Source organism: Anthonomus grandis, chromosome 11, assembly GCF_022605725.1.
Source record: "Anthonomus grandis grandis chromosome 11, icAntGran1.3, whole genome shotgun sequence".
NCBI lineage: Eukaryota > Metazoa > Arthropoda > Insecta > Coleoptera > Curculionidae > Anthonomus > Anthonomus grandis.
This window is the reverse complement of record NC_065556.1, coordinates 23,731,891-23,755,706: the sequence shown is the minus strand read 5'-3', so window position 1 is coordinate 23,755,706 and position 23,816 is coordinate 23,731,891. Positions and strand designations below refer to the sequence as shown.

General features: G+C 30.8%; 3 protein-coding genes across 5 annotated transcripts in view; 1 reads left to right on the top strand and 2 right to left on the bottom strand.

Annotated features, from left to right (window-relative positions):
- The window catches only part of LOC126742526 (protocadherin-like wing polarity protein stan), a 48,110-nt gene extending 35,732 nt beyond the window's left edge, over window positions 1-12,378 (bottom strand). For 2 of the 3 annotated variants that reach the window (XM_050449176.1, XM_050449174.1), the window contains exon 1: window positions 12,124-12,378. The gene's annotated coding sequence lies outside the window, so the exon portion shown is untranslated. Of the gene's footprint in view, window positions 1-2,177; window positions 2,445-12,123 lie in introns of those variants that run through there. The other variant, XM_050449175.1, reaches the window with a different exon arrangement.
- A 315-nt stretch (window positions 12,379-12,693) lies between these two features.
- Window positions 12,694-15,705, top strand: LOC126742252 (uncharacterized). The gene is made up of 4 exons (XM_050448879.1): window positions 12,694-13,553; window positions 14,540-14,630; window positions 14,683-14,811; window positions 14,900-15,705. The coding sequence occupies exons 1-4, from the start codon at window positions 12,945-12,947 to the stop codon at window positions 15,358-15,360; spliced, it is 1,290 nt and encodes a 429-aa protein (XP_050304836.1). The 5' UTR covers window positions 12,694-12,944; the 3' UTR covers window positions 15,361-15,705.
- Window positions 15,693-22,228, bottom strand: LOC126742251 (uncharacterized). The gene is made up of 9 exons (XM_050448878.1): window positions 22,061-22,228; window positions 19,763-19,878; window positions 19,430-19,706; window positions 19,215-19,371; window positions 18,981-19,117; window positions 18,736-18,869; window positions 18,469-18,685; window positions 18,265-18,415; window positions 15,693-15,913 (listed from the first exon to the last, which is right to left on the bottom strand). The coding sequence occupies exons 1-9, from the start codon at window positions 22,095-22,097 to the stop codon at window positions 15,778-15,780; spliced, it is 1,362 nt and encodes a 453-aa protein (XP_050304835.1). The 5' UTR covers window positions 22,098-22,228; the 3' UTR covers window positions 15,693-15,777.
- Window positions 22,229-23,816: the final 1,588 nt, after the last annotated feature.

The window sequence follows — 23,816 nt, the reverse complement described above, 5'->3', positions numbered from 1 at the left end:
TCATTTTATTTCAGGTTTTTAGAGTCAGCTTTCTGTCAACAACAATCACAATTTGGCAATTTTCAAGAGACTGAAATTTCAATAATATTATTACTAGTCCTCGTAATCCTCAGTCAAAGTGGCAAGTTAAACGTAGCAAACAGACTGAAGGATTGAAGATAAAAAAGATATAAATTAAATTCTTTTTGATTATAGAAATACCCCCCCAATTAGGATATTGTCCGTCTGAACTGTCGGTGTTGCGTAAGTTAACAGATTTATTAATTATCATTAACCTATACCATAAACCACATAAAAATATTTTATTAATATTAAAAAGAAACAACATAATAGTAAAAATTATTTTGATCGAGACAAAAGGGACTTAATAAGCCAATAATTAAAGAAAATAGTTCCGTCAGATATCAGCAACAGAAGGGTTCGAAATCCTAATTTTCAGGTTTTTAGAGTCATTTTTCTGCATCCGTGTCATCTTTCAGGCATTCATTAAGAAACAAGAAATGTAACATGAAAATATTCCAAACAAAAGAATCAGATCTGACACTAAGTGTCCATAAGAAGACCAACAACAACTAAGAAGTCCCACAATATTATAGAAGAAAAAAGCAAATTGAGGAAGCCCAATACCGTAATCCCTACAGAGCAAATATATGAAATACTGAAAAGCATACCATCAAAAATAAATGTGCACACAAAAAATATGTAAACACCGAGAAACCAGTTGACTCCGTCATTCCGGAATGACACAAGTGGGACACTGCACGACGTCTCGAAGATTGCCGAGAATCTTCCGGAACAGCATTCTGCCGAGTATATAAGGAGCCGCATGGCCGATGCAAGTCAGTGGTCAGTGTAGTAAAGTTCAAAATATTGGCGCGAGATTGAAATCAGACATAAAAGTACAGTAAAAATACATATTTTTAGTAGTCGTTTAGTATCATGTTTTCGTAGTGTAAATAAATTAGTTAACTATTTTCGATTGGTTTAATTCACACCTAATGATCGGGAACAAACGCTGCAATATTATATTTAATGAAATAGATATTATAGGGAATGCAAGAAATAAAAGTAAAAACAGAGATATATTTTTTCCTCTAGTTGAGCAATTAGAGGTTCGAAAAGCAACATTTGTTTTGAAACGTGACTAAGACTGGCACACAGACTAGGGCATTTGGAAAAGGAAAAAAACTCTTCAGAGATAATATAAAAAATAAGGATATTGGAGGAATTTTTAAAAGGTCTTAGAAGTCCTAGATATAGCTCCAGAAAATAAGTTTAAAAAAATGAATGTAGTGTTGGGAAAAAATGTAGAAACCTAAGGAAAACTGGGTTGTTAAGGCTCCCGCAATTATTGATGAATGGGTTTTAAAGAAATAAATTATAAACTTCGATCTGCCACTTACTAATACTTTTTCCCGTGTTCAGAAAACTGATTTAAAAAAATGCGTATTATAAAATTAAAAATTATTTCAAATCCCTAGAAACATAGGAAATTGCGGCACATGTAAAAAAAATCATTTCAAGTCCATAAAAATATTAAACAAATAAAGGAAATGCTTGGGAAAAAAATTACTTTGAAATGCTTGGAATAAACGAAAAATAATTTAATATCCTTAGAAATAGAGCCTCAAAAAGATAAAAAATCGTTTGAAATCCGTGGAAAATTAAGTCAAATGTTTGGAATAAAATTATTAATTATTTTAAGTCCCTAGAAACACGACCCCATGCAAATGACTCAAAAGATGACAAAAAAAATACTTCAAAAGATACTTCAAATAATTAAAAATTCTTAGAAAAATTACAAATAAACCCAGCGTATGAAAAAGATGAGAAATAATTTCAAATAACTGAAAAATATAAAAAAATACGTCAAACGCTTGTAATAAAATGAAAAATTATTTAAATAACACGTTCTTTATATGCCTTAAGCCCCTATAAAACCATGGGCTGCTACTCCTTTAACATAACCTAAGAAATCCTTTAAAGTGAATGCAAAAAGTGCATATAGAAGTTTCTGAAGCTTCTTGTATGTATTTGACTTTTATAAATTTACTTTCCCGAAACGTGTATAATTAATAGTTCTTTTATTAAGAAAACCAATTATCTATCATTTTTAACATAAAGATAAATGATCCTTTACAACTAAAATATCCAATGTAAAAATGAAATGCACTTACCGAAATTTCAAACCCAATTACCAAAATACGATATATTTATGGCTTTCAACCGGAACGAATAGCCTATGGGCTGCCCAAATGTCGAAAACCACTAACAAGCGATCCCCAACGGTCCAAAAACCGGAAACATCGTACCTCAAAAATTCGAATATCGAAAATCCTGGATACGTATTACGGGTATGTGCGAACGGAACGGTTTGCGTCCACCGAATATCCCTAAAAGTCGGGGATTCTGGAAAGCGGGAAATATTATGGGAGTCGCGACGCGCCTGTTCCCTCCTTTTGTCCGGAAAAATATATTCACGCTCACGCTATCTATCAACCGGCCGGGAAATACATGAAAAGGGTTCTAAAACATTTTCGAGTGTTTTTCGTTATCTTGTTCTCGTGTAAATTAATCAGTTGGAAATATGCATGTGGCGTTTTCAAGGATTTTTGTGCAAATGAAGGAAATTGTTTGTTATTCGCTGTGAAGTCGGCTCAAAACTGTTGCTTTAACGGCTTTCATATTAGTTTTCTTCTCTATCTAAAGTAGTTAAATAATGCTGTTATTTCGCAATTTCCAATTATCTCATAAAATAGAGGGCACCCCATAAAATCTATGTAAACTCCCTTAAATGGAATATTCTTACATATTCAAGGTGTTTTGAAAGTTGAGTTATTTTCGTCAAAAGAAGTTAATATACCCAAAAACCACCTACATAAAAGTTGCTTAATAAGAGCCTTCCTTCACATTATGAAAAATTATTTTCGTTATTACAATAACCGATTTTTACCAAAAATTGTTCAAAATCGTCCTCATGTTAAACTTGACTGTTTACAAACTTCGAAAATAAATTCCTGGTGTACACAAATTAAATCACAAGAATTTTCAATACACTCTTGAAATGCATCTGGACTGTGTGCTGTTTCATCATGATACACCAACTTTTTTAAATAGCCCCACAAAAAAAATCGCAAGTCGTTAAATCCGGGGTGAAAGGAGGCCAAGAAATGGTCCATTGTGCCCTATCCATCTATTCGGAAACTCAGTACTTAGATGTTGAGACGTTCATATGAACTTCTCGTCTAAAATGTGGTGGAGCCCCATTATGTAGGAACCACATATTCTGTCTCACATTTAGAGGAAAGAACATCTTCTAATAATTGTGACAGATTGGGTCGAAGAATTATATAGGTGATTGTTGGTATACCAACTTCTTTAGACGAGTCCTACAAGCAGTTAAAATAAATGACTCAACTTTGAATAGATATTTTATAATTCTTGCCCTGAATTTTTCAAAGAAATTAAATTTAAAACAAAAACCTTTTACTGTTTTGTTTTAATGCCTGAAAGAAATGAGAAGTTTGAAATTTTGTTACAAATTCCTGTCCGAAATACAAATTTGTTTCTTTTGTATTATTTTGATTTAAATGGCTGGAAAAAATAAGAGTTTTGTTGAATTTTTAATTTTTTGCTACAAACTCCTGAAGGAAATTAAAAAAATCAATCAGTTTTAAATGCCTGAAAGAAATTTTAATATTCTATAAATTTTGGCCATAAATGCCTGCAAATTTGAAAATGGTGCTAAAAATACTAATAAAATGTTGCTAATTTTTTTTTGTATTTTATTTTAATGCCTGAATTTATAATTTTTACTTCAAATGCCTGGACGAAATAAAAAGAAATTAATTATTTTTGATTTTCCTTTAAATTTGCTACACATATTTAACTTTGTTAATCAGGTTTGGCAAATGTTAAAAAAAGGTACGATTTTAATTTATTGTCATTTAATGTTTCAAAAACAAATGTTTTATAATTTAAGGGTATTTTATATGTCTGCTTGGGTGTACAGTCTCTTACTGTAACAGATTCAACTAAATTTTTGGAATTGGTTTTCGATGGTAGATTGAAGTTGTTTCTAGTTTCTTTTAGAATCAGATTGTTTTGCAAGTCGTCAAGAATGCTTATTATGCTTTGGTTGATTCACACCTAAGATATGATGTTTATTTTTGAGGAAAATCTTCGACCTACTTATTCAATTCAGTGTAGTACTAGTTGTACTGCAAAAGCGTGCCATAAGATATTTGTCTGCCATGTTTTAGCAGTTTACAAATTGTCGAGTTAAACCTCACTCGTTTAACGTTAAATATTGTGTGCCAACGCAGACTGTGTGTAAAAAATTATTTATGCATTTGACTTGTTTAAAAAATAATAGATTAAATAACCTTTGCAAATTAATGAATTGCAGAAAGAAGATGAGGTGATCGTGTTGGCCATAAATCATTTAAAAAAAAGGAAAAAGTGCAAGAGTTCATAGAAAATTTAAAAGGTAGCGAATCACATTATAATAGAAAAAAGTCTGTACGGATTTATTTGCATAGTGAACTGACGCAAAATAAGCTGCGTGCAATCTATAACGCATCTATTGCTCCTGAATTTCAGGTGTCTAGGACAATGTTTCAGAGAATTTTTTCACAATTTAACATTGGTTTTAAATCGCCTGCTTGCGATGTTTATACATACTGCACGAGGCTATCACTACAAATAAAAAGTGAAAAAGATGTTGCGAACAAAAATAAATTGCAGCTGGAGAAAAGAGTGCATAAAATGAGAGCAGCTGCATTCTATTCTCTGCTACGTAAAGATGATAACGAAAATACGATAACGTATTGTTTTGATTTGCAACAAGTACAGCCCTTACCAAAGACACCGATCCTGCAAGCGTTTTATTCTCGTCAAATTAGTTTTTACTGTTTCTGTGTTGTTGACCAATCCTCCAAAGAACCATTTTTTTATACATGGACAGAAGATCAGGCTGGTAGGGGATCACTTAATATCTTCAGCCTTATTAGACTTTCTTGAAAAAAACATTCGAATTTGTGGTAAAAAAAAAAACGTTAGATTGTTTTGTGACGGATGCGCACGACAGAACAAAAACAATATTGTGCTTCATGCTCTGATGGCCTGGTTGTCCAAAAATAATGAAAGTTCTGTCCAGAATATAACTTTGTATTTTCCAGTTCGAGGCTTCACCAGAAACAATTTCTGCAAAACGGGCAAAGAAAGAAGAAAAGAACAGAAAATTAAAACAAAAAACAAAACGGAAAAAAATACAAAATATTAAGAAAACGAAGAAAACCGGGATACCAAAGAAGAAAACGAAAGAACTACCAAGCCCTTCTTCGTCAGATACCGAAACAGAAGTAGTAACGCAGGAAAGCGACGAATCCGAAGTCGATATTGATGAATCAGAATTTTGCGCACAATGTCATGGATCATTTTACGACAAAAAAGGTACCAAATGCGATTGGCTTCAGTGCGTGACATGTATGAAATAGATCCATGAGATATGTACGAGATCTGACAGATTTTGCGAAGAATGTACGTCATTATCCGAATTTGCTTAAAGAAACAGTTAAATTAGAGGATATCTACTAGTAGCCACCAGGAATTATATTAATAAGTTTTCATGTTTTGTATTTGACTTCTTTAGAAAAAAAGAATTATGTTTAATTATGTTTATATTAGAAATAAATTTATGTTTTTGGGATCATTAGCATTTTTTATTAAAATAAACTCCTAATTCCTAATTTTTACATAACGAAAACATGTTGCCATATTACCCTGAGCTAGATGCCATATTACCCATGGGTGCAGGTAATATGGCAACGAGAGTTTTCACGTCGCAAACCTACATGGGTACGCTCTAAGGTTCAGTGTTCTTATTGCGAGTTAGTAGGTCCGATGGAGGTCAGAATGTGAGATGTGAGCGATTGACATTGGCGTCCTTTAAAAGATACTCGATTTTATTTAACCATTATTTTAAATTATTTTGTACTTTCTTTCGAAATTTACAGTAAGCTATTGTGATTTTCGTAAAACAAACCTTATTTAGGTATAGCTATTACGTTAATATGGCAATTTATTTTTTCGTAGTACAAATCACAATATGTATGTATATAAAAGTAAATGCAGTTCCCTAACAAAGAAAAAAGTTAAATGCAAGTTAAAATAGAAACAATAAATGTTCATGAAATGTCACAAATGTTACATAGGAATTCTAGTGTATATTTATAAATAGATGTATTTATGTTAAGAAAATTGCAAATACATAACGTTTTAATTTTATTGGAGAGTCAGGAAAACTCTTGACCATCTATTTAAAAATAAATAAGTAACGAGCGCTTGTGACATTGAAGATTACATGAGATGTATGTAACCCTCAATCACTGTATAAGAATTACTCCACCAATACTTCCATCGGAACCCCACTCCTACAAAATGTAATTAAAACAATGCATTTCAACCATTCAAAAAAAAAAACACCAAATCATCAAAAAGAAACAATAACCTACCAGGCAAAAAAAAACCTCTAAAAGACAAGACAAACACAAAACCTCACACACACACACACTCCGGCGCTATACGCTGCACCACTCAAAAAATCCTCAAAGACTACAACGCTCTTGGTGCTTAAAAATCGCGCTTGCGATGCGAATAACAAAAGCGTCATCCCGAGTTACATAAAAAAAAGCCGAAGCCCTTCAAGTATTGCACGGTCTATTGTTTTTCGAAGGTGATATTGTCTCTTCGATGTGAAAACCGTCTCTTTCTATCGACCCTTACCGGTGTTCGATCTATTCGGTTCATAATTTGACCCCCTAGTCGTAAAAGCTGTTGCGGGGGGGTTACTTTATTAGTCCGGGATCTGAGAAAGCTTTTGAAGAAATCCAATCGCACCTCTGTCTAGTAAGAAAGTCATGTATATAATAAAAAGGCCAAGGGAACATATAGAATTGCTATTTATTTTATTATAGGACACCAAATTGCTGATCATCACCTCAGCTACCATTATTAAGTCATCAAGATAACTTGAATCATGCCTTATGATATTAGTTAAAAGCCTTATTGAAGGGAAGGTATAGTTCAGTCTAGAAGAAACACAATCCATTGATTTTACAATCTGTCTCTATACACACCCATCTGTAATAAGATACTTAATTAAATAATAAGCGAACAGAACTTCTCATAAAACTCCAATTTCCTCTTTGGATACATCACTTCTGTCTCCATTACAAGCCATTGAGAGTCAAGTTGTCTCGGTACATTTATTTAAAACCTTATGCCATTGGTTTCTCAGATGGTCAACACTGTCAAAAGCCTTATTGAAGTCAAGGTGTTTTTCAGCTCCTTAAAATAATCCATTATGAGTAACAAACATAGAAGTTAATAGAAGCCTGTAATAATTCATTGATTCCATGAAGGCAGGTTTTTACAATTTAAGTGAAAACCTGGAAATATTGAAATCAGATGGTTTAACTTAAAAAAAAGGGCTTCTCTTGTTGATTATTCAAAGTACTAGTGCCCTCTAAAAGTTTGTTTGTTTTGTTCACAATGCTTTGAATAATAAAAAAAACAGGTTGATGTCATATATACCGACATGGAGAAAGCATTTGATAAGATTTGACATTCCATAATAATAACATCTCTTTATGAAAATAATGTAACTACAGATTTAATTCAGTTAATTTCTTCCTATTTAGAAAATAGACAACAGTATGTAGAGGTTAAGGGCGCCAGGTCTGATGTTTACACTAGTACCTCAGGCGTTCCCCAAGGTTCAAATTTGGGACCTCTGTTATTTTTCGTTGACATAATTAATAAGATTGCTTCTGTTTCTATTGATTCACAAAAACTACTTTTTGCAGATGATTTTTACCTCTCTAGGTGATTGCATCTCTCTGCAGAATGATTTAGATAGGGTTGTTGATTGGTGCAATACAAACTCATTTCATTTCAATAATAAAAAGTGTTCAGCAATGTCGCTGACATTGACACAAAAATATAATTAATTATAGCTACAATATTAGCGGTACCCAGCTTCAACATTCCAGCAATGAAAATGATTTAGGTGTAATTGTTGACAGTAATTTAGCATTTACTGATCACATTACTACCAAAAACTTTAATGTTGAGTGTTTAAAACTGTTTGATAGTCTGGTTTTACTAAAGTTAGAATATGGAAGCATAATTTGGTCGCCAGAATATGACGTCTGGATTACAACCATACAGGGTGTACACCGGAAATTTTAAAAATATATGTCTTTTGTGAGATTTGGACATTATCCTGAACAAGGTTATAACCACAATTTGCTTCTGAAAATATTTAATCTGTTAAATATTCTGCCTAAAAAATCTAGAAAATTTTAATAAATAAGATTGATGCTCCTCAAATTATGGCAATGCTGCCATTCTTCATTAATGTTGGTAATACCAGACAAAGAAAAAATTTTCATCTTGATTGTCCTAGAACAAATACATATATATACAAGAACTCACCAATATATAGAATGTGTGATTATTTTAATATTTATGCCTCTGACCTTGATATTGCTATTACAAATTTAAGGCATTTTACAGAAATTATTGACATTAGACAAGAAATATTTAAAACTTTTTATTAGGTGCATTGTGCATTGTACATTTATATGCTAATATCATATTTGGATTGGATTTCATTCACATATTATAGGTGGTATCTGTAAATTGGTTTCTATGGCTGTTGATACTGTAATTCAATAATTAAAATAAATAAATAAAAAGTAGGATTGTTTTTAAGAATGTAATATCCAAGTGATATTATTTTATATCTGAATTCCATTATAAATCTAGGCCCTAAAAAATGACAAATCAATTCAATAATCTCAATCAAATTATCCTCTGATTACACAATTTCCAAAACATGGGATCCAAATCCCCATCAATCACTGTTCAATAAATAATGTTATAATGCACAACGATCAATCACAATGCATCGTTTGGACTGATCAATCATTCATTTACCCCATTTTTACACTCCCCCAACCATTTAACTTTATATTTAATGTATCTCTTCTCATATTTAAAGTGTTTGATCCCTTTTCGCTCTCCCCCTTTTCTCGTTAATTATGGAAACAAAGCGGAATGCCAGAGCCCAACCACCGTATCGGCCGTATGTTCACCTCTATTCCTGAAACACTAAGGTGAGTCATCAAATTTGTAACATAAAGAAAACCTACAAAGTGTATTTTACTGCCGACCTTGTTTGGGGTTTTATAGTCAGTAGGCAGGGGATAGGGTTTTATATTTTTAAACGTTTTGGATTTTTAGAGGTTTTTTTAAATAAATTATATATATGTAATAGTTACACGGCTTAAAATAGAATAGAATAGTTTATTCATGTTACTTACAACAAGTGTATCACATATGTCAAAGGCAAAAAAATTAAACTAAAAAAAGATATACATTTTAAAATAATAGGTTAAAAGGACAAATACAATTTACAGATAAAATTATTACAGAAATCACATGGTTAAAAAATAAGACATACAAAACCAAAATTATATTAAAGAAAGAACTTAAAAAATATATCTACATTACAAAGAGTACTGCGGATGTGATCGCTTTCATGCAAAATTGTGATTTAGGAATGCGTCTATGCCATAAAAAACATTTAGCTTCAGCTAGCAGTAAAGTTATAACCTTAAAGATTTAATTTACGACATTTTTATAGGGTAGATTTTTATGTCCCAGCTCAAGCACCTTAATATGAATCAGATAGGGCTATCCAGGCCATCCCACTGAAATCTGCACATCCTATTTAAAGTTTTATGATCAATAAATGTTGATGTTCCAAAATGTTCATCATGTTTTCCTTATCTTAATTACTGTTTCCGTAATCCTGTTACTCTGAGCTTTAATTATAGGATATTGTGTAACAGTTCTTTATCCCAACAGATACAGTTCTTTATCTTGTTCATTATAGTAGTTTAATGAAGGTTTTCAGTAAAATTTCTATAAGATTCACGTAATCAATAGCTTAAGGAGATATTAGCAAATTAATAGTTACTGTAATAAAAACATTTTTTTATATACAATAGGAACCATCCTTAATGATAAAATACCAAAGTTGAGGGAGATTTATTTAATATCTGTTTACATGTAAGTGAAAGGGAATATTTGTTCATTGATTTTATGTTGATATTACAAAGAGAAAATGTAGATAAAGAGGAAATATTTAACAATTGTTAAATTATCTTTACAAGTGAAACAACTTGACAGCCAAAAAAATAATATTTGCACTTTCTCAGTTGACAACTCAGAGCATCTTTCAGAATTCCTAATTTAAAAGCCCTCACAAAAATCAATTCTAAAGCTTTTTAAGGGCAGCAATGTGAACAGCATATTAATGAGTAATTCAACCATATTGGTTATAGCATTGAACAGTTTAATACTCTTAATACAATACATGTATGATTTTGTGATTATACTAATTATTCTCAGCAAAACTATTAAGAAATCATTTATTTAGCTCAGAGAATGGTAATTAAGAGATAATATTTCCATTAACCAGTTTATGTGAAAACAACAACTGCCCAACTAACTACATGATCCTTGGTGTTTTAAAGTTTAAAGACCAAACAATTTTCAACTGTACTCATATCTTAGCTCCTTCAGGTAGACAGTCAATAATCTTCCTAATAAATTAGTATTGAGCAATAAATGGAAGTATATTCTAAGCATGGTAGAACATAAGAAATATATATGGGGATATGGGGTGTTCACTATTCTTAATTTGTTATAGTTTTTTTTTAAAGCCTTGTGTCAAGCACATTTAGCAACAAGTTCCAAGTGGAGCAACGGTATTCATGTTATCTAAAAACTTATATCTAACTCTCTATAATATAGATAAGTGGTTTTAGTTTAATTTGTTATAGTTAGAATTTTAAAAATACAACAAGTAATCTATCCTCAAGTAATAATATTCAAGTTTTAATTTATTAATTAGAATTAGTATCTTAAGTCAAAATTCGACAACCAATTTTGAGACATAAATTATTGTTAGTAACTTTATCCCTTTTAACCTATTAAACAAAAATGATTTTAACCAGGGGTGTGCGAACCAATGGGGGGTATTGGTGCTGTATCTTAATTTACTTTTAGTCAATTTTTACAAAAACAGTGATATTTACCAATTTTCGCTGAGAGCACCTTTTATATGCAAAAGGCATAGGAGCATCATAATCTGTTACCCAAATGGGCAGAAATTGAAGTCTTAGAGAAATGGGGTTAAATTTACCAAATATCCCCCTGGTTTCCACACTCCTGGTTAAAATTATTTTTATTTAGTTCAAAAGAATAAACATACTAACAATAATTTATGTCCCACAATAGGTTGTGGTAACTAAAATAGTTCTGAAGTTTTAAAACAAAAACTAGTTTTTAAAGTTTATCTTCAAAGAGCTCTAGCTCCCTGGCAAAGCAGTTTCGGACCCATGTTCATACAAACTTTTCTTTTTCTTTTACATTTTCTATCACCCCTAGAAGTTGGTAACATTTTTGCCAATTATTTATAAATTCAAAAGATTCCTGTTCATCCTATCATAAAATTTAATTAAACCCATTGGTCTAAAAGTGTTATGCTCTATTTTGAAAAGAATATTTGACTTTTAAAAATTGAATTTAGTGAACTTTATGATCTGTGTTGATTGATCAAGTTCTCTATTGTCGATATACATACTGTAAATACAGTCTACTGTAAATATAGTAAGTAACTGTATTGTCAGAGCTATTGGTAATTTGACTATTTTAAAAATGTAACTTTACATTTAAAAAAAAGTGAATTTTAAAAATTATTAATAGAGAAATAATGGTATTTATAAAATGTTTGATGGTTGACAAATTGATTTATGTAATTATACTGCTGGAATTTGAATATTTAAAGGACAATTTTTAAATCAATATTTCAAAAAAGCAAAGTGGCTATGATTAAATAAATAAAAGATTATGTATAAAAAACTCAATATAATACTGTTATTTATGCTTTTTTAAATTCTTTACTAAAATACTATTCAATTAACATCATAGGATAGTAATGCTTTTAATAACATCAACAAAAATCATAGAAAAAAAATATTTACTTACCTTTAAATTTACAGTACATTCACTGGCACAAGTGCATTGACACAAAACCACACCAGATAATCGAGTTTTTGAATAAAAGCTAACACTAATAAAGCCGATACTTTCTAGCCCGGTTATTTGAGAGCATTTAGTACCACCTTCTGTTGTAAATTTTTAAAAAAATACAGGATAAAAAGGGTTTTTTCGAAAAATTCATACAAACAAAAGTGTGTGAGCTTTCGCGTATCGCGCAGCCATTTTGTTTTGTCGAGCTTTTTAAGCTTTGACAGTTCGTTGACGTTTGTCGAAAGGGCACAACCTCCTGGGGCTATTGGAAGGCTCCGACCAATAAGAACATTTATTTAAAAAAAAAATTTGCAAATCTGATAGTGAATCTTCTCATTTTAATCTAACTTAATCAATCATATTAATCTAATCCAATAATTTTTTAAATGGTAACATTTAAAAATATAGGTTGCTATGGTAACTGGCTTGTGATTGGTCGGTGTACGGACATCATGTTCACGCTCCATGGAGGGTAAAAGCCTTTTTAGCCGTCAATGTCAAAAATATTAACGGTGTGTCAAGCGTTAAATGAGGTTATGTTCATGCTTGTTTACATTTCTATATAATATTTTCATAGATTTGTCTTTATTTTTATTCATGAAAATGATATCTATTATCTAGTAATTGAAAGAATTCAAAATAATGGCCATGTATGTTAAGTTATAAATATTGCTATTTTACACATTAGGCAATCTTGACATTAAAAATCTAAAACTATCCTGTCCTTTCTAATAAGCCAGTATTTTCTACCTACTTTTGCTTTAGATTCTTAAAAAATGAATTACTTAGCACTTTTTTTCTTAATCGGATTTACAAGTGCCTTTGCAAAACGCTCTGTAAAGGATAAAAGTGACTGGATTGATCCCCATGACATGAATGCCAAAGTAAAACACAAATATCTGCCGACAGGCATAAGATCTCCCTCTTCAGATATTACCGTAGATCCTTTACAAGACATTTGCTATTCTCACATCAAGAGAGTTGTCTCGGTTATCATAAAATCCGCTCATATGGATAAGTCAGATCCAGAGCAGTACCATGGACATCTAAGATTTAATATAGACCCTAAAGACTTTGATTTTCTAGACAAGTTTGGTCAGGAAGACATTACTTTGGATAAACTAAGGCAACTTAACACAATTTTGGGCAGTAGTTTTCATAAAAGTTTTATTGACAGTTATCTGAATACAGTAGAATCCTTTCAGATAAAAATTTATCATATGATTGTCAATCTTGACAATCTATGGCTTTTAGGAGCTATTTGGATAATATATGTTACATTTCAGCTCTTTAAACATGACTTTTCCATTGCATACATTGTTAAATATTTGATTATTATGGTTATGATTGTCGATTTTGGGTTTAGATATCATCACTTGCTGAAGGTAAGATATATTTATTTTCACAACAGTTTTGTTACATTAAAAAAAAATATATACAGAGAAAAACCAAATTACATTCATTTGCCTGCACTAAAATAATTATTTTCTCTGCAAAGCTCTAATTATAGTTAAATTAAATGATGTGTGGGAAGCAAATATAATGTTTCTTGAAAATTTCTTTTAGAGAAATTAAATATTAAAAAAAAAAACATTTAAGTACCTAGAAAAATATGACATTTTTTGTTAAAAATAAAAGTTATTCATCATCTCCTTAAGTTTTCAAATTAAATACAAGAGGCATAACTAAAATGGTTATGATTAATGTTTACTTTTTACTTTTTAATTCAACATATTTTTAATAATACATATAAAATTAATATAAAGTACCTTATGTACCTAGAATTCAAAGTGTATGATTAATAATTTTCTCATAAAAGACTAAATATTATGGACCTACTTATACTATGCACAAAATCATAAACGACAACTGTCAGAATGATATGACTGCAGGAACAAAAATTTAGGAATTTTAATGACAGTTAAAATTGCCATATTAATTTAATCTATCTACCTCAAATTCTTATAGATTAATATGCCTTTTCTATCAACAATATTCCTTCATCATATTTTTTAATTTTCTGATTCTTCAATTTTTGTAGCTGATTGGTAAATTATTTAACAGTTTCCCTAGCATATATTTAAAGCTTTTTTGCCTGTCAGAGGAGTCTGCAAATGTAAACTGGTCTCTGTTTTTATATAAGAACATTCTAGTATATGCAATGAAAGTACAGTTAAGAGTTTGAACTGGTTAAAAAGAGGTCTCGTAGACCTGTGTTTGTATTCCTGCTACAAGTTGAATACCATATTTTTCAGTTTTGAATGCCAATTGTAGTGAGAACTAGTTAGCTCTGTGTTTATGCAATGATCTAATCTTCTACATATCTTGCATTTCCTTGAAAAATTGTTTGTTTTCTAACATACATTTTCAGGAGGCTGATGAACACAATATGGCAGTGGTTTACTCCAGTGAGTGTGATCCTAGCAAGATGTCTTGGTCTGAATGGGCTGGATTTATGTTTAGTAAGTTATGAATACAAAAAAAAGGTAGCTATTTACTACAACCTATTTTCAGACATGAAGAACTGTGAAAAGAAAACAGTTACTCCTCTAGATGCCTTCTTATATCAAATTAAGCACCTTATCATTATTCCTATGCATGCTTTTGGCACTGGAATGGGAGGATTTGGAAAAAATATGTTTGGTAAGTAAAATAAACAATTTGCTCTCGAAAAATAATATCATATAATTTCACCCATGACTAGTATATTTTTATTTATTTTTTTTTATAGTGGGTTTGCCTTGGGGCCTCAACCTTATAATGTGGCCATTAATGTTGGTTTTCACACTACTATTTACCATCTTCCTTATGACTATTCTAACTGGACAGTCTATAGAATTGAACATGTTGCATATGCTTAAGATGAAGTTTGGTGGGGGTTCAAATGATGCCTTACCTGCAGCAAAGACTAAACATATATCACATAAAGCAGTACATAGACCAATGGTTCAAGATGTCTCCGAGAAAAATATAAATAAGAGATGCAAGAATAACAAAAAACAAAGCCAAGACATGTTGCAGATTGGTGCAGGAGATGGTTCAAAGGGTGTTGATAAAGTAGTTGTAGAAAAAAAGAAGAAAAATGCCGAAGAAGAAAGTGGTGAAAAAAGTAAAAATATATCTTTAGAGTCAGAAAAACTAACAATGAAAACAGACCAAGTGGATAAATGTATTAAAGACTCCAAAAAATAAAACTAAAGTTTATAAGAAAGGGTTTTAACAAAACAACACTTTTTGGACTCTATACTCGAAGTATAGAGTCCTTGTTTGGTGCAGAAAAGGTTTTCTAATTAGTGAGAACAGTCTAAAATACTAAATTACTAATCAGTGCCTATTAATTATAATTGAGATGCACAATTTCCATAGTAAGTTCAAATTATAGGGCTTAAAATTAGTTTTATGCTTTGTTTGCAACCTCGCTTGCTGTCACACTATTGATTGTTATTGTATTAATAATTTTAGTTTTATACAACGATTTTTGTAAGTAATTGCATGGAGACTAAAGAAAAATTAAACACAAAATATATTTTTAATAAATAGTTTTATTTTCTACAGGCTCATTATATATGGCTATCACTATAGTTTTTATACATAAGTTGAAAAATGTAATTAGTTATGAGAGTCGGCTCTACATGGAGCCTGAACAACTTTGGCTATGCTGTTCAGTGTTCTGTTTAGTACAACAGTTAGTGTACATGTGCTTCCGACGAATTCACTAATACATTCATCAGCTTCTGTTAATATTCTGTTGAAGAAAACATGAAGATTAGAAGGAATATTAGGTATAACCTCAAAAAGAGACTAAGACTACAAATAAGGTCGGCAGATATTTTGATTTTTATCTTGTTTTTACCTATGTTTGCGTTATATTACTGTTGGCTCAATCAAGCTAGAAACTTCTTAAAGGAATATTTACTTTTTATGTTTTATTGATTTGCAAATCAAAAAGGTTCTGAGTTAAGGGAAATTTCTGAGCTATTGAATGATATTCTCAATTAATCAAGTTTATTGGTAATAATACATGTCTAGAACACATTTTTGTAAGTCAAATTCTAACTAAAAACTTATATAAGTCAAAGACTTTAATATACATATGCAAGTTAAAAGATCACATTTATTAGAATGGTAAAGTACACAAACAAAAACTAAAGAAACACAAGCGTAAACTAAAGGTATTTTAAAACTTATAAATTATTAAGATTTGAAGCAAAGTACTCCCAAAAAGTGTAAAAAGCACTGTTAATTAAGAATGTTAATTTAGAAAGTATCTGAAAGAAGCTTATTCCAAGGTATTTAGTGCCATTTTTGGTCCTCTCAAAGCGGCTAAAGTCTGGTATCAAACCGTCATTATTCTTTTTATCTGATAATCATGAATGTCCTAATGGGTTTACAGAGATGAAGGTTTTGTTTGATGTACAATAGACATTTCAGTATATTATATATAGATGGCAGGATAAGGATTCCCAGGTATGTGAAGCTTTGATAGTTGTGCCTATAACCCATTCCATATCTAATGCGAACACACCTTCACAAGATTTCGAAACAAGCAAAATATTGAAAGAGCTCTTTAGTCATATGGATGGTATGATTTTCTTAAGTGAGCTGTGGATACAGATAGACACCAATAAATTTAACCTCCTCAGCACAGTTCGCCAAAAGTGGATGATGGGCTTCCTAAGTGTTCATAACCTGTGATTTTGAGGTATTGAGCGATAATTTATTGCACTATATCCATCTCAGATGGATTATAGCTTTGGTAGTAAGTGATATCATCAGCGAATAAAACAGTGCTAGCTCTCTCTTGGAAATAGCAAACATTTATATGACAACAGAACAAGTATGGGTCCTAGATGATCCCTGTGAAACCCCAAATCATAAAGGCAGTCTAGAGAAATAATTTTATTGAAGAGGCACATATTTGAATTTATTTAAAAGATATGAGGCAATCAATGAAGCTGAATTAGATAAGTAATAATAATAAATGATAAGTAAGAATTTGAATATTGGTAAAAGGAAATTTCGGTCATTAAATTATGAATTATTGAACTATGTGCAGTCAGATATTAGTACTAAAAATGTTGGACTTAAATGTTGGTGTACCTATTTAGACTTTTAAAGGGCTCATATTGAGAGAGACGTTTTTTAATGTCTTTTGAATTTGAAGAATTCACCAATTGTTGAATTAGATTTTAATAGTTGATTTCATCTCAGATAGTAAACTATGACTAGGTGTTCCGTAACCTAACCTTGGTAAATCGTCGATTAGAAGCGGTATTTTTACGGTTCCTGAAAATATCGGTTTGAAATGGAACGCTCCGGTTTCTTGTTGGTCCTTGGTCTTGTTTTCGTTGGTTGATATTAGGTTATAAATTCCATTTTTGCGTTATAGGTACCCATTATTATTTATAATACCAACAATGAATGCAAATGCAAATGTTGTTGGTATATTTGAGCTCCTGCTCCTAAGCAGTAATGAAAGCTCTAGTAGTAGCGATGATGAAGAAATGGGTCCTGTGTGTAAAGGTTTTTTTTTCAAAATTGGGGGTTTGTACTTTTAAAAAAAAAATATATAAATACATAGTTGCATTATATCAAGATCAAGTCCTGGATTTGAATTGCAGTCAAGTGTAATGAATGATGAATGCAATAAATTGAATGAAGTTATAAATTGAATATTAAATTGATATAACTATATATGATATTGTTATAATTGATATAACAATAAATTGAATCAAATGATAAAATTTCATAACAGGAAAAAATCAAACCAAAACTTCATAACATTACCTACAAACACAGGATTTCCGGATGTCGTAGATTAAACTCAAAATATAAGTACATACGTTTAATCCACGACATCCGTAGGAATAAACGAAGGTACCGAAAAAAATGATCGGTCGTTTCGGTTAACATTTGCAACCAATTTTTTAGGAACCGCGTTTCATAACCGAACCAAATTTCAGAAGTTGTATAGTTATGGAACGGTAACCGGCACAACCGGAGGAACCGGTTAAGTTACGGAACTTACCCTAAACACATTGTAGTATTAAAAGTTTTTAACACAATAAGGACAGGTCTTCCTCAAACTATACTTACTTGCACAATGTTTCCTTATCCGGCAACGAGTTAACATACTGTGTAATATCAGTTTGATTGTCCTTTGGCTTACATATTGGTTCGTTATTTTTAAATGCTTCAGACGACTTCATTCTTTGCATGCAATTTGTTAACCCGTTTAGCGGATACACTGTAGGAAACAACACTGAATCCTTTACACTAATTAAGTTATGACTTACTCACTTTTAAGCATGTCATGTATTTCATAAACGAATGTAGCCAAAGCCCGAAAGAAATTCAATATGAAACTTGGGTACCAGTTCATTTCATCTGGGATGCAATTCTTTACTTTTTCCATCAGATCTTGCGAGCAATCAGTCATGCCATTTAAAAACGTCTCCATGGGTGTTTTTTCTAAGCGGAATCCATTAATACAGACTTTTGTTTTATTATAGCTTTCCTAAATAATACACAATTTGGTCGAAGAATGTTGAAGTAAATTTTTCTTACCTCAGCTTCTTTAGCAGCCTGCTCACCCCCAAATCTCTTACATTCTTCCAATATAGGATCGTGAATGTTGAAAATGTTATTCAAATTCAGTGGTAGTACAGGTATGCTTCGTTTAAGTCTTAGGAGATTTACACCTAATAATAATACACATTTTATTTTGTTAATATGTCTATTTAATTCTAGTTAAAGTACATATTTTATTCATTTACACTTAAGTCAAATCTACTACTAGTATTTGAACGTACTTCTTCTCTGTTTGACGTTTTTGCAAGTGGTTTTCTTGATGAACTTAAAGAGGGCATCTACGATGTTTGCAGGTGTGGTGTCCTGGCAGTTCTTTTCTAAATCTTCAACCACGCAAGTACGGATTTCGTTTAGGTCACTGTAAAGAACAATAATGTTTTAATTAATACAGGAACAGATAAATTGTGATAAGCTAAAAAGATGTCAAATTTGGTCACAATGAGTTGTATACTTACTCGCATTTCTTCTTATCAATCTTCAAACTGGGCAGGCTGGTGGGCAAAGAAGTTATTGAAAAGCTACTAGTATCGATTTTCAAGGTGGAATTCATGCATTGCTTGATTTGTTCAGTACGTGACGACAAACATTCTGGTCCGCCTTCAGCAACAAACACTGAAAAAAAATACAAAATACAGTGTTAAATTACCTTAAAAAACACATTTAAACTTACTGGCTAGCCTATCTCCATCTTTGTAGCAAGCGAAATCAATCACTTCCTCGATCACATTGATCGTTTTGTCTAAGGCGGCAATTTCAACTTCTTCCATGCATTCTTTGGTGATATTCACAGTGGTCATGATGCAGTTCTTGTATTCCTGGCGTTTGTTACAGTATTTCCCAAATACCTCATCCATTGAACCGGTCTTTTTGGCTTCTTCCAGTTCTTCCTTGATTTTTTCCGGGTTGATTTTACTTTGTAGACAGTTTCTAGTTTCATTGATTGCCGTCTAAATGGAATTTATATTTTAAAAATAACGAATTTTCAGTGATTATGTATATTTACCTTAAGCCTGTCATAGCTATCAGGCTTTCCCTTTGCCTGGCATTTTTCTTTAATCTGGGGAATATCATCGAGGTTTTGTGGGTGAGCAGGCAGTTCGATTTCTGCCAGGCAGATACCTTCCAGGAATAATTAATTAATTAGTTAGTTAATATTAAATCGGCAATATTGTTTTTTTTTTCACCACAAATAACTTTCATTACAGCGTGCAATCCTGGAAAGTTTTTTTTTTATTTTGTGGTGTTATTGGTTTCTTAATTGATTATCTGCTATGGGAACGTTCTTCTAAATTTCGAAATACAACAGCCATTAAATAGCTCAAAGAAAGTTTATGTAGGTGAACTACAAGGATTTCCCTGAAGAAATTTGAATTTAATGAAATTAACAAAAATGAACCATCAAATCTTACTAAAAATGCCCATAAAGCTATTGCGAAACACTAATTTTTTAAATATTCATGGCACTCCAATTTTGAATAAAAAGATTTTCAGGTTATAGATCCTAAAATGGCGCCCTCACTTTTTTAAATAAGTCACCTCTTTTCAAAATGGTAGATGTTTGCCATCTTATAAAGGAAATGAATAACCCAAAGTGTATAGCACGATCGCCATTTTGTTTTTGATTTTAAGTAGGTGCCATATTGTGTCATTACAATTTTTTCAGAGGAACCCAAATGACGTCTCAAAACCATGACAGAAACATCATCAATTCACTGTCATGACGTTAGAATGACGATCAAAAAGTCAGTTATGTAACTATTATACTAGTCTACTTATGACCCATATTACCGTTAAATAACTTATTTTACTGACCATTTAAAGACGCTTTTACTGATGACATTTTAGTGATGCTTCTAGTGACTCCTCCTTTTTGGAGTTTTTACTTTCTCTGATCTTTAATTGATGTTTCTAAAGAGCGGAAAGTTTTCATACAGGGTTTCTAAATTTGGTAAAATACATTAAATTTAGCTTTTACATTTATAAAAAAAATGTAACAGTATTTTTCCTGTAAAAATAAAACTGTTTTCCAAAAAATTCAATGCTATTTAACGCGACTTTTGTTTGCTTCAACATACATATTTATATCAATTTTTCTTTTTCATTATGGTATGATCTACTTTTTACTCGTAGGCAAAAAATCTCTCTAAAAATTTTTTTCAAGTATTCATAAATTACCTTCCTGATAATAAAATGGTTACTTAAATAGCAGTTAAGTGACTAACATTTTTAATAGAGGTTTTACTGGTAAAGACAAGTACGGTTAAAAAACCAAAAAAGAATAGAAATTAGTCATTGGAAAATATCCGGAGTTATAACACAGAATTACTGAATATTTCATTAATCTACTTTAACCAATTTTTGTGACACATAATTTAAAACTGGGTGACAGGCTACAAAGAAGTTAAGGTTTTAAATTATTTTATTGGCGATAAGTGTAGCGACATGGTTGGGTTGGAAGTGACATGAACTCTATTTTTAGCCATCTTTCACGTTCCTTTTCCTAATTTTTTTCCAAAAAAATTAAGTTCTTAGTCATTTTTAGCCAGTAAGTAATTTACTTGCTTTTAGACCTAACAATAAAGACGTAATAAAATGTTGAAAAAAGGAAATTTTAATGATTATTTAAAATTTATTGACGCATTTAAAAAATTAGTTACTGACTTCTTTTAGACGTCAATACTGATATTCTAGAAACATTAATGTAAGTCCTCTTTTTCATTGCCATTTAACGACATTTTTTTATCGTCACAGAAAGGGCATTTTGCTGACTACGTCATTAAATGACTATATTTGGCGTCATACAATATTCCTGCCAAAATTTCGTTGCCTGGGTGTTGCACTACGTTTTGATCATAAAAACATATTGCTTTTATATTGCTTAATACAAAATAAAATGGCTGCCTTTTGAACATTTCGTAAGTAATATCTCGTCGCCATTTTGTTTTAGATGCTCAAAGTTTAAAATCGTATAGTACCCTTAACTATATATTATTATAAAGCAAACCAGGATACCTTATTACTACTCGAATTCGTAAACAAAATGGCAGCGTTTTTGATAATGTCTTGTGCTCTACTACTTCATCTTGAAAATGAAAAATGCTTTTCATGGATCACATCCGTGTAAATGACGTTTCGACATAGAAGTCTTATAATCTTGGCTTTATAAAAGATATATAAGCCCTAAAGAGAGCCCTTTAAGTTAAGAACATTCTCCCAAACTGTATAAAACATGTATGCTTGATGGTTCACACAATTTAAAAAAAATGGTTCACACAATTTAAAAAAAACTCCATTTACTTACCGACGACCAGTAGAACTCCAGCTAGTTGCCACTTCATTTTTCAGTACGTTCTGCTCACTCAAAAATTTTTTTCGTACTAAACCACCTCGATGTTCACTCGTTGAAAAGGTCAGATTAATACTCAAGGGGGGAATCAGTTTAGGTTTAATCAGTTGAGGTTACGACCTTTGTTTAAATATGCTACTCCCATATCATTACAATCGGTGCCCCAGTGTTTCTTATTAATGATATCAGTGGCGTACACGAAAAAGCTATTATTTGCTCCTAATTTCATTCATTAAATAGTCAAACAATGCGAAATTTTCTTATTGCTTTGTATGGAAAGTCTAAAAGTTTGCAACAAATTCTTACTAAGTCAAGTATTTAATTAACCATTAATGGTGCGTGACTCCGCCACTGTTATTTTAATTGCTAGCTCTGAGATAGGAAATTAAATAGTAATTACAGTCGATTTGTTTTATTTATTGCCTTTTTCTATTTTCTTGGTATAAATGCTTGTTTGTTTAAGAAGATAATTGTAGGAAGATATTTCTGATTTACTTTCTTAGACTAAAGGAAAAAAACCCAATATTTTATGTGTCAACAAATCAACTCGCTATGTAATATTTTATGTGTATTTATAAGATTATTATATAAGTAAATAATAAAAATCATTTCATTAATATATTATTATGGATTGAAGTTATTTATTTACATGAAAAACTACTGTGCAAAAATATAGAAACTCATCAAAAGTTTCTGGAAAATCACCCAAAAGTGTCTTTTTATAAGATTAATTTTTTAAATACCAATTTTACCCAAGTCGATAGCACGTAAATCGGACTAATTCAAGCATTTTGTATATGAAATAGTTTATTAAAAATTAAATGTATTAATGTTTTCACTGAAAATTATGGTTTATACATCAAATTGATCTCCAGCAATATAAAATCATTGAATAATTCCGGAGTATAGCTCAAGAATCAATCAAAGGATTTTACAATTTTAAATCTCATTGTTGAAATTCCAATTTTAGCCTTGCCTAGGTCCATACTTAACTCCTAACTCCTAAATCTGACTTTATTTCAAAAATTTTTTAGGCTGCAAGAATCCTTTGTATATGATATTGTTAAATAAAAATTACTTAAATTTTCAGTGAAAACCTCAAAAAAGTCTCTGGAATAGTTTTAAATTATTTTTAAATAGAAGTTAATTTGTTGTATGAAAAAATGCCTTGAAAAAAAGGCTTGACCAAAAGTGCTATAATTTATTAATTTCTTCACCGAAAATAATGTTTTATATATAAAATTGATCTCTAGAAATTCCTGCATACTCTACTGAAATAAATGTAATAATTCATTAAAGGATTCTGCAGTATTGTTCAAAAGTATCATTTTCTTAAAAATAAATCTCAATTTCAACATTTCAATTTTAGCCTTGTCAAGGTCCATACCTCGTAAATTTTACTGTAACTAATACATCTTTTAAGATACAAGAATCCCTTATATATGAAATTATTTAATAACAGTTATCTTAACTTTTACTGAAAACCTGATAAAAATATCTGAAATATTTTTTAAATAATATAATGAATAGAAATTAATTTCTTGTATGAAAAGTTGCCCTTAAAAAAGGGCTGATCAAAAATGCTGTAATTTTTTAATTTTTTCACCGAAAATAATATTTCATACATTAAATTGATCTCCAGGAATTCCTGCATATTCTCTTGGAAAAAATATAAAAACCATGAAAAGATCATTTTAGTTCTGATGCTACA

Excerpts from the sequence above, each read along its gene's own strand:
- LOC126742252 (XM_050448879.1), top strand. The coding sequence starts at position 12,945 with ATGAATTACTTAGCACTTTTTTTCTTAATCGGATTTACAAGTGCCTTT. Across the intron at positions 13,554-14,539 it reads GATATCATCACTTGCTGAAG|GAGGCTGATGAACACAATAT; the intron begins GTAAGATATATT and ends ATACATTTTCAG. Across the intron at positions 14,812-14,899 it reads ATTTGGAAAAAATATGTTTG|TGGGTTTGCCTTGGGGCCTC; the intron begins GTAAGTAAAATA and ends TTTTTTTTATAG.
- LOC126742251 (XM_050448878.1), bottom strand. The coding sequence starts at position 22,097 with ATGAAGTGGCAACTAGCTGGAGTTCTACTGGTCGTCG. Across the intron at positions 18,870-18,980 it reads AAACGTCAAACAGAGAAGAA|GTGTAAATCTCCTAAGACTT; the intron begins GTACGTTCAAAT and ends TATTATTATTAG. Across the intron at positions 18,416-18,468 it reads AATACATGACATGCTTAAAA|TGTATCCGCTAAACGGGTTA; the intron begins GTGAGTAAGTCA and ends TGTTTCCTACAG.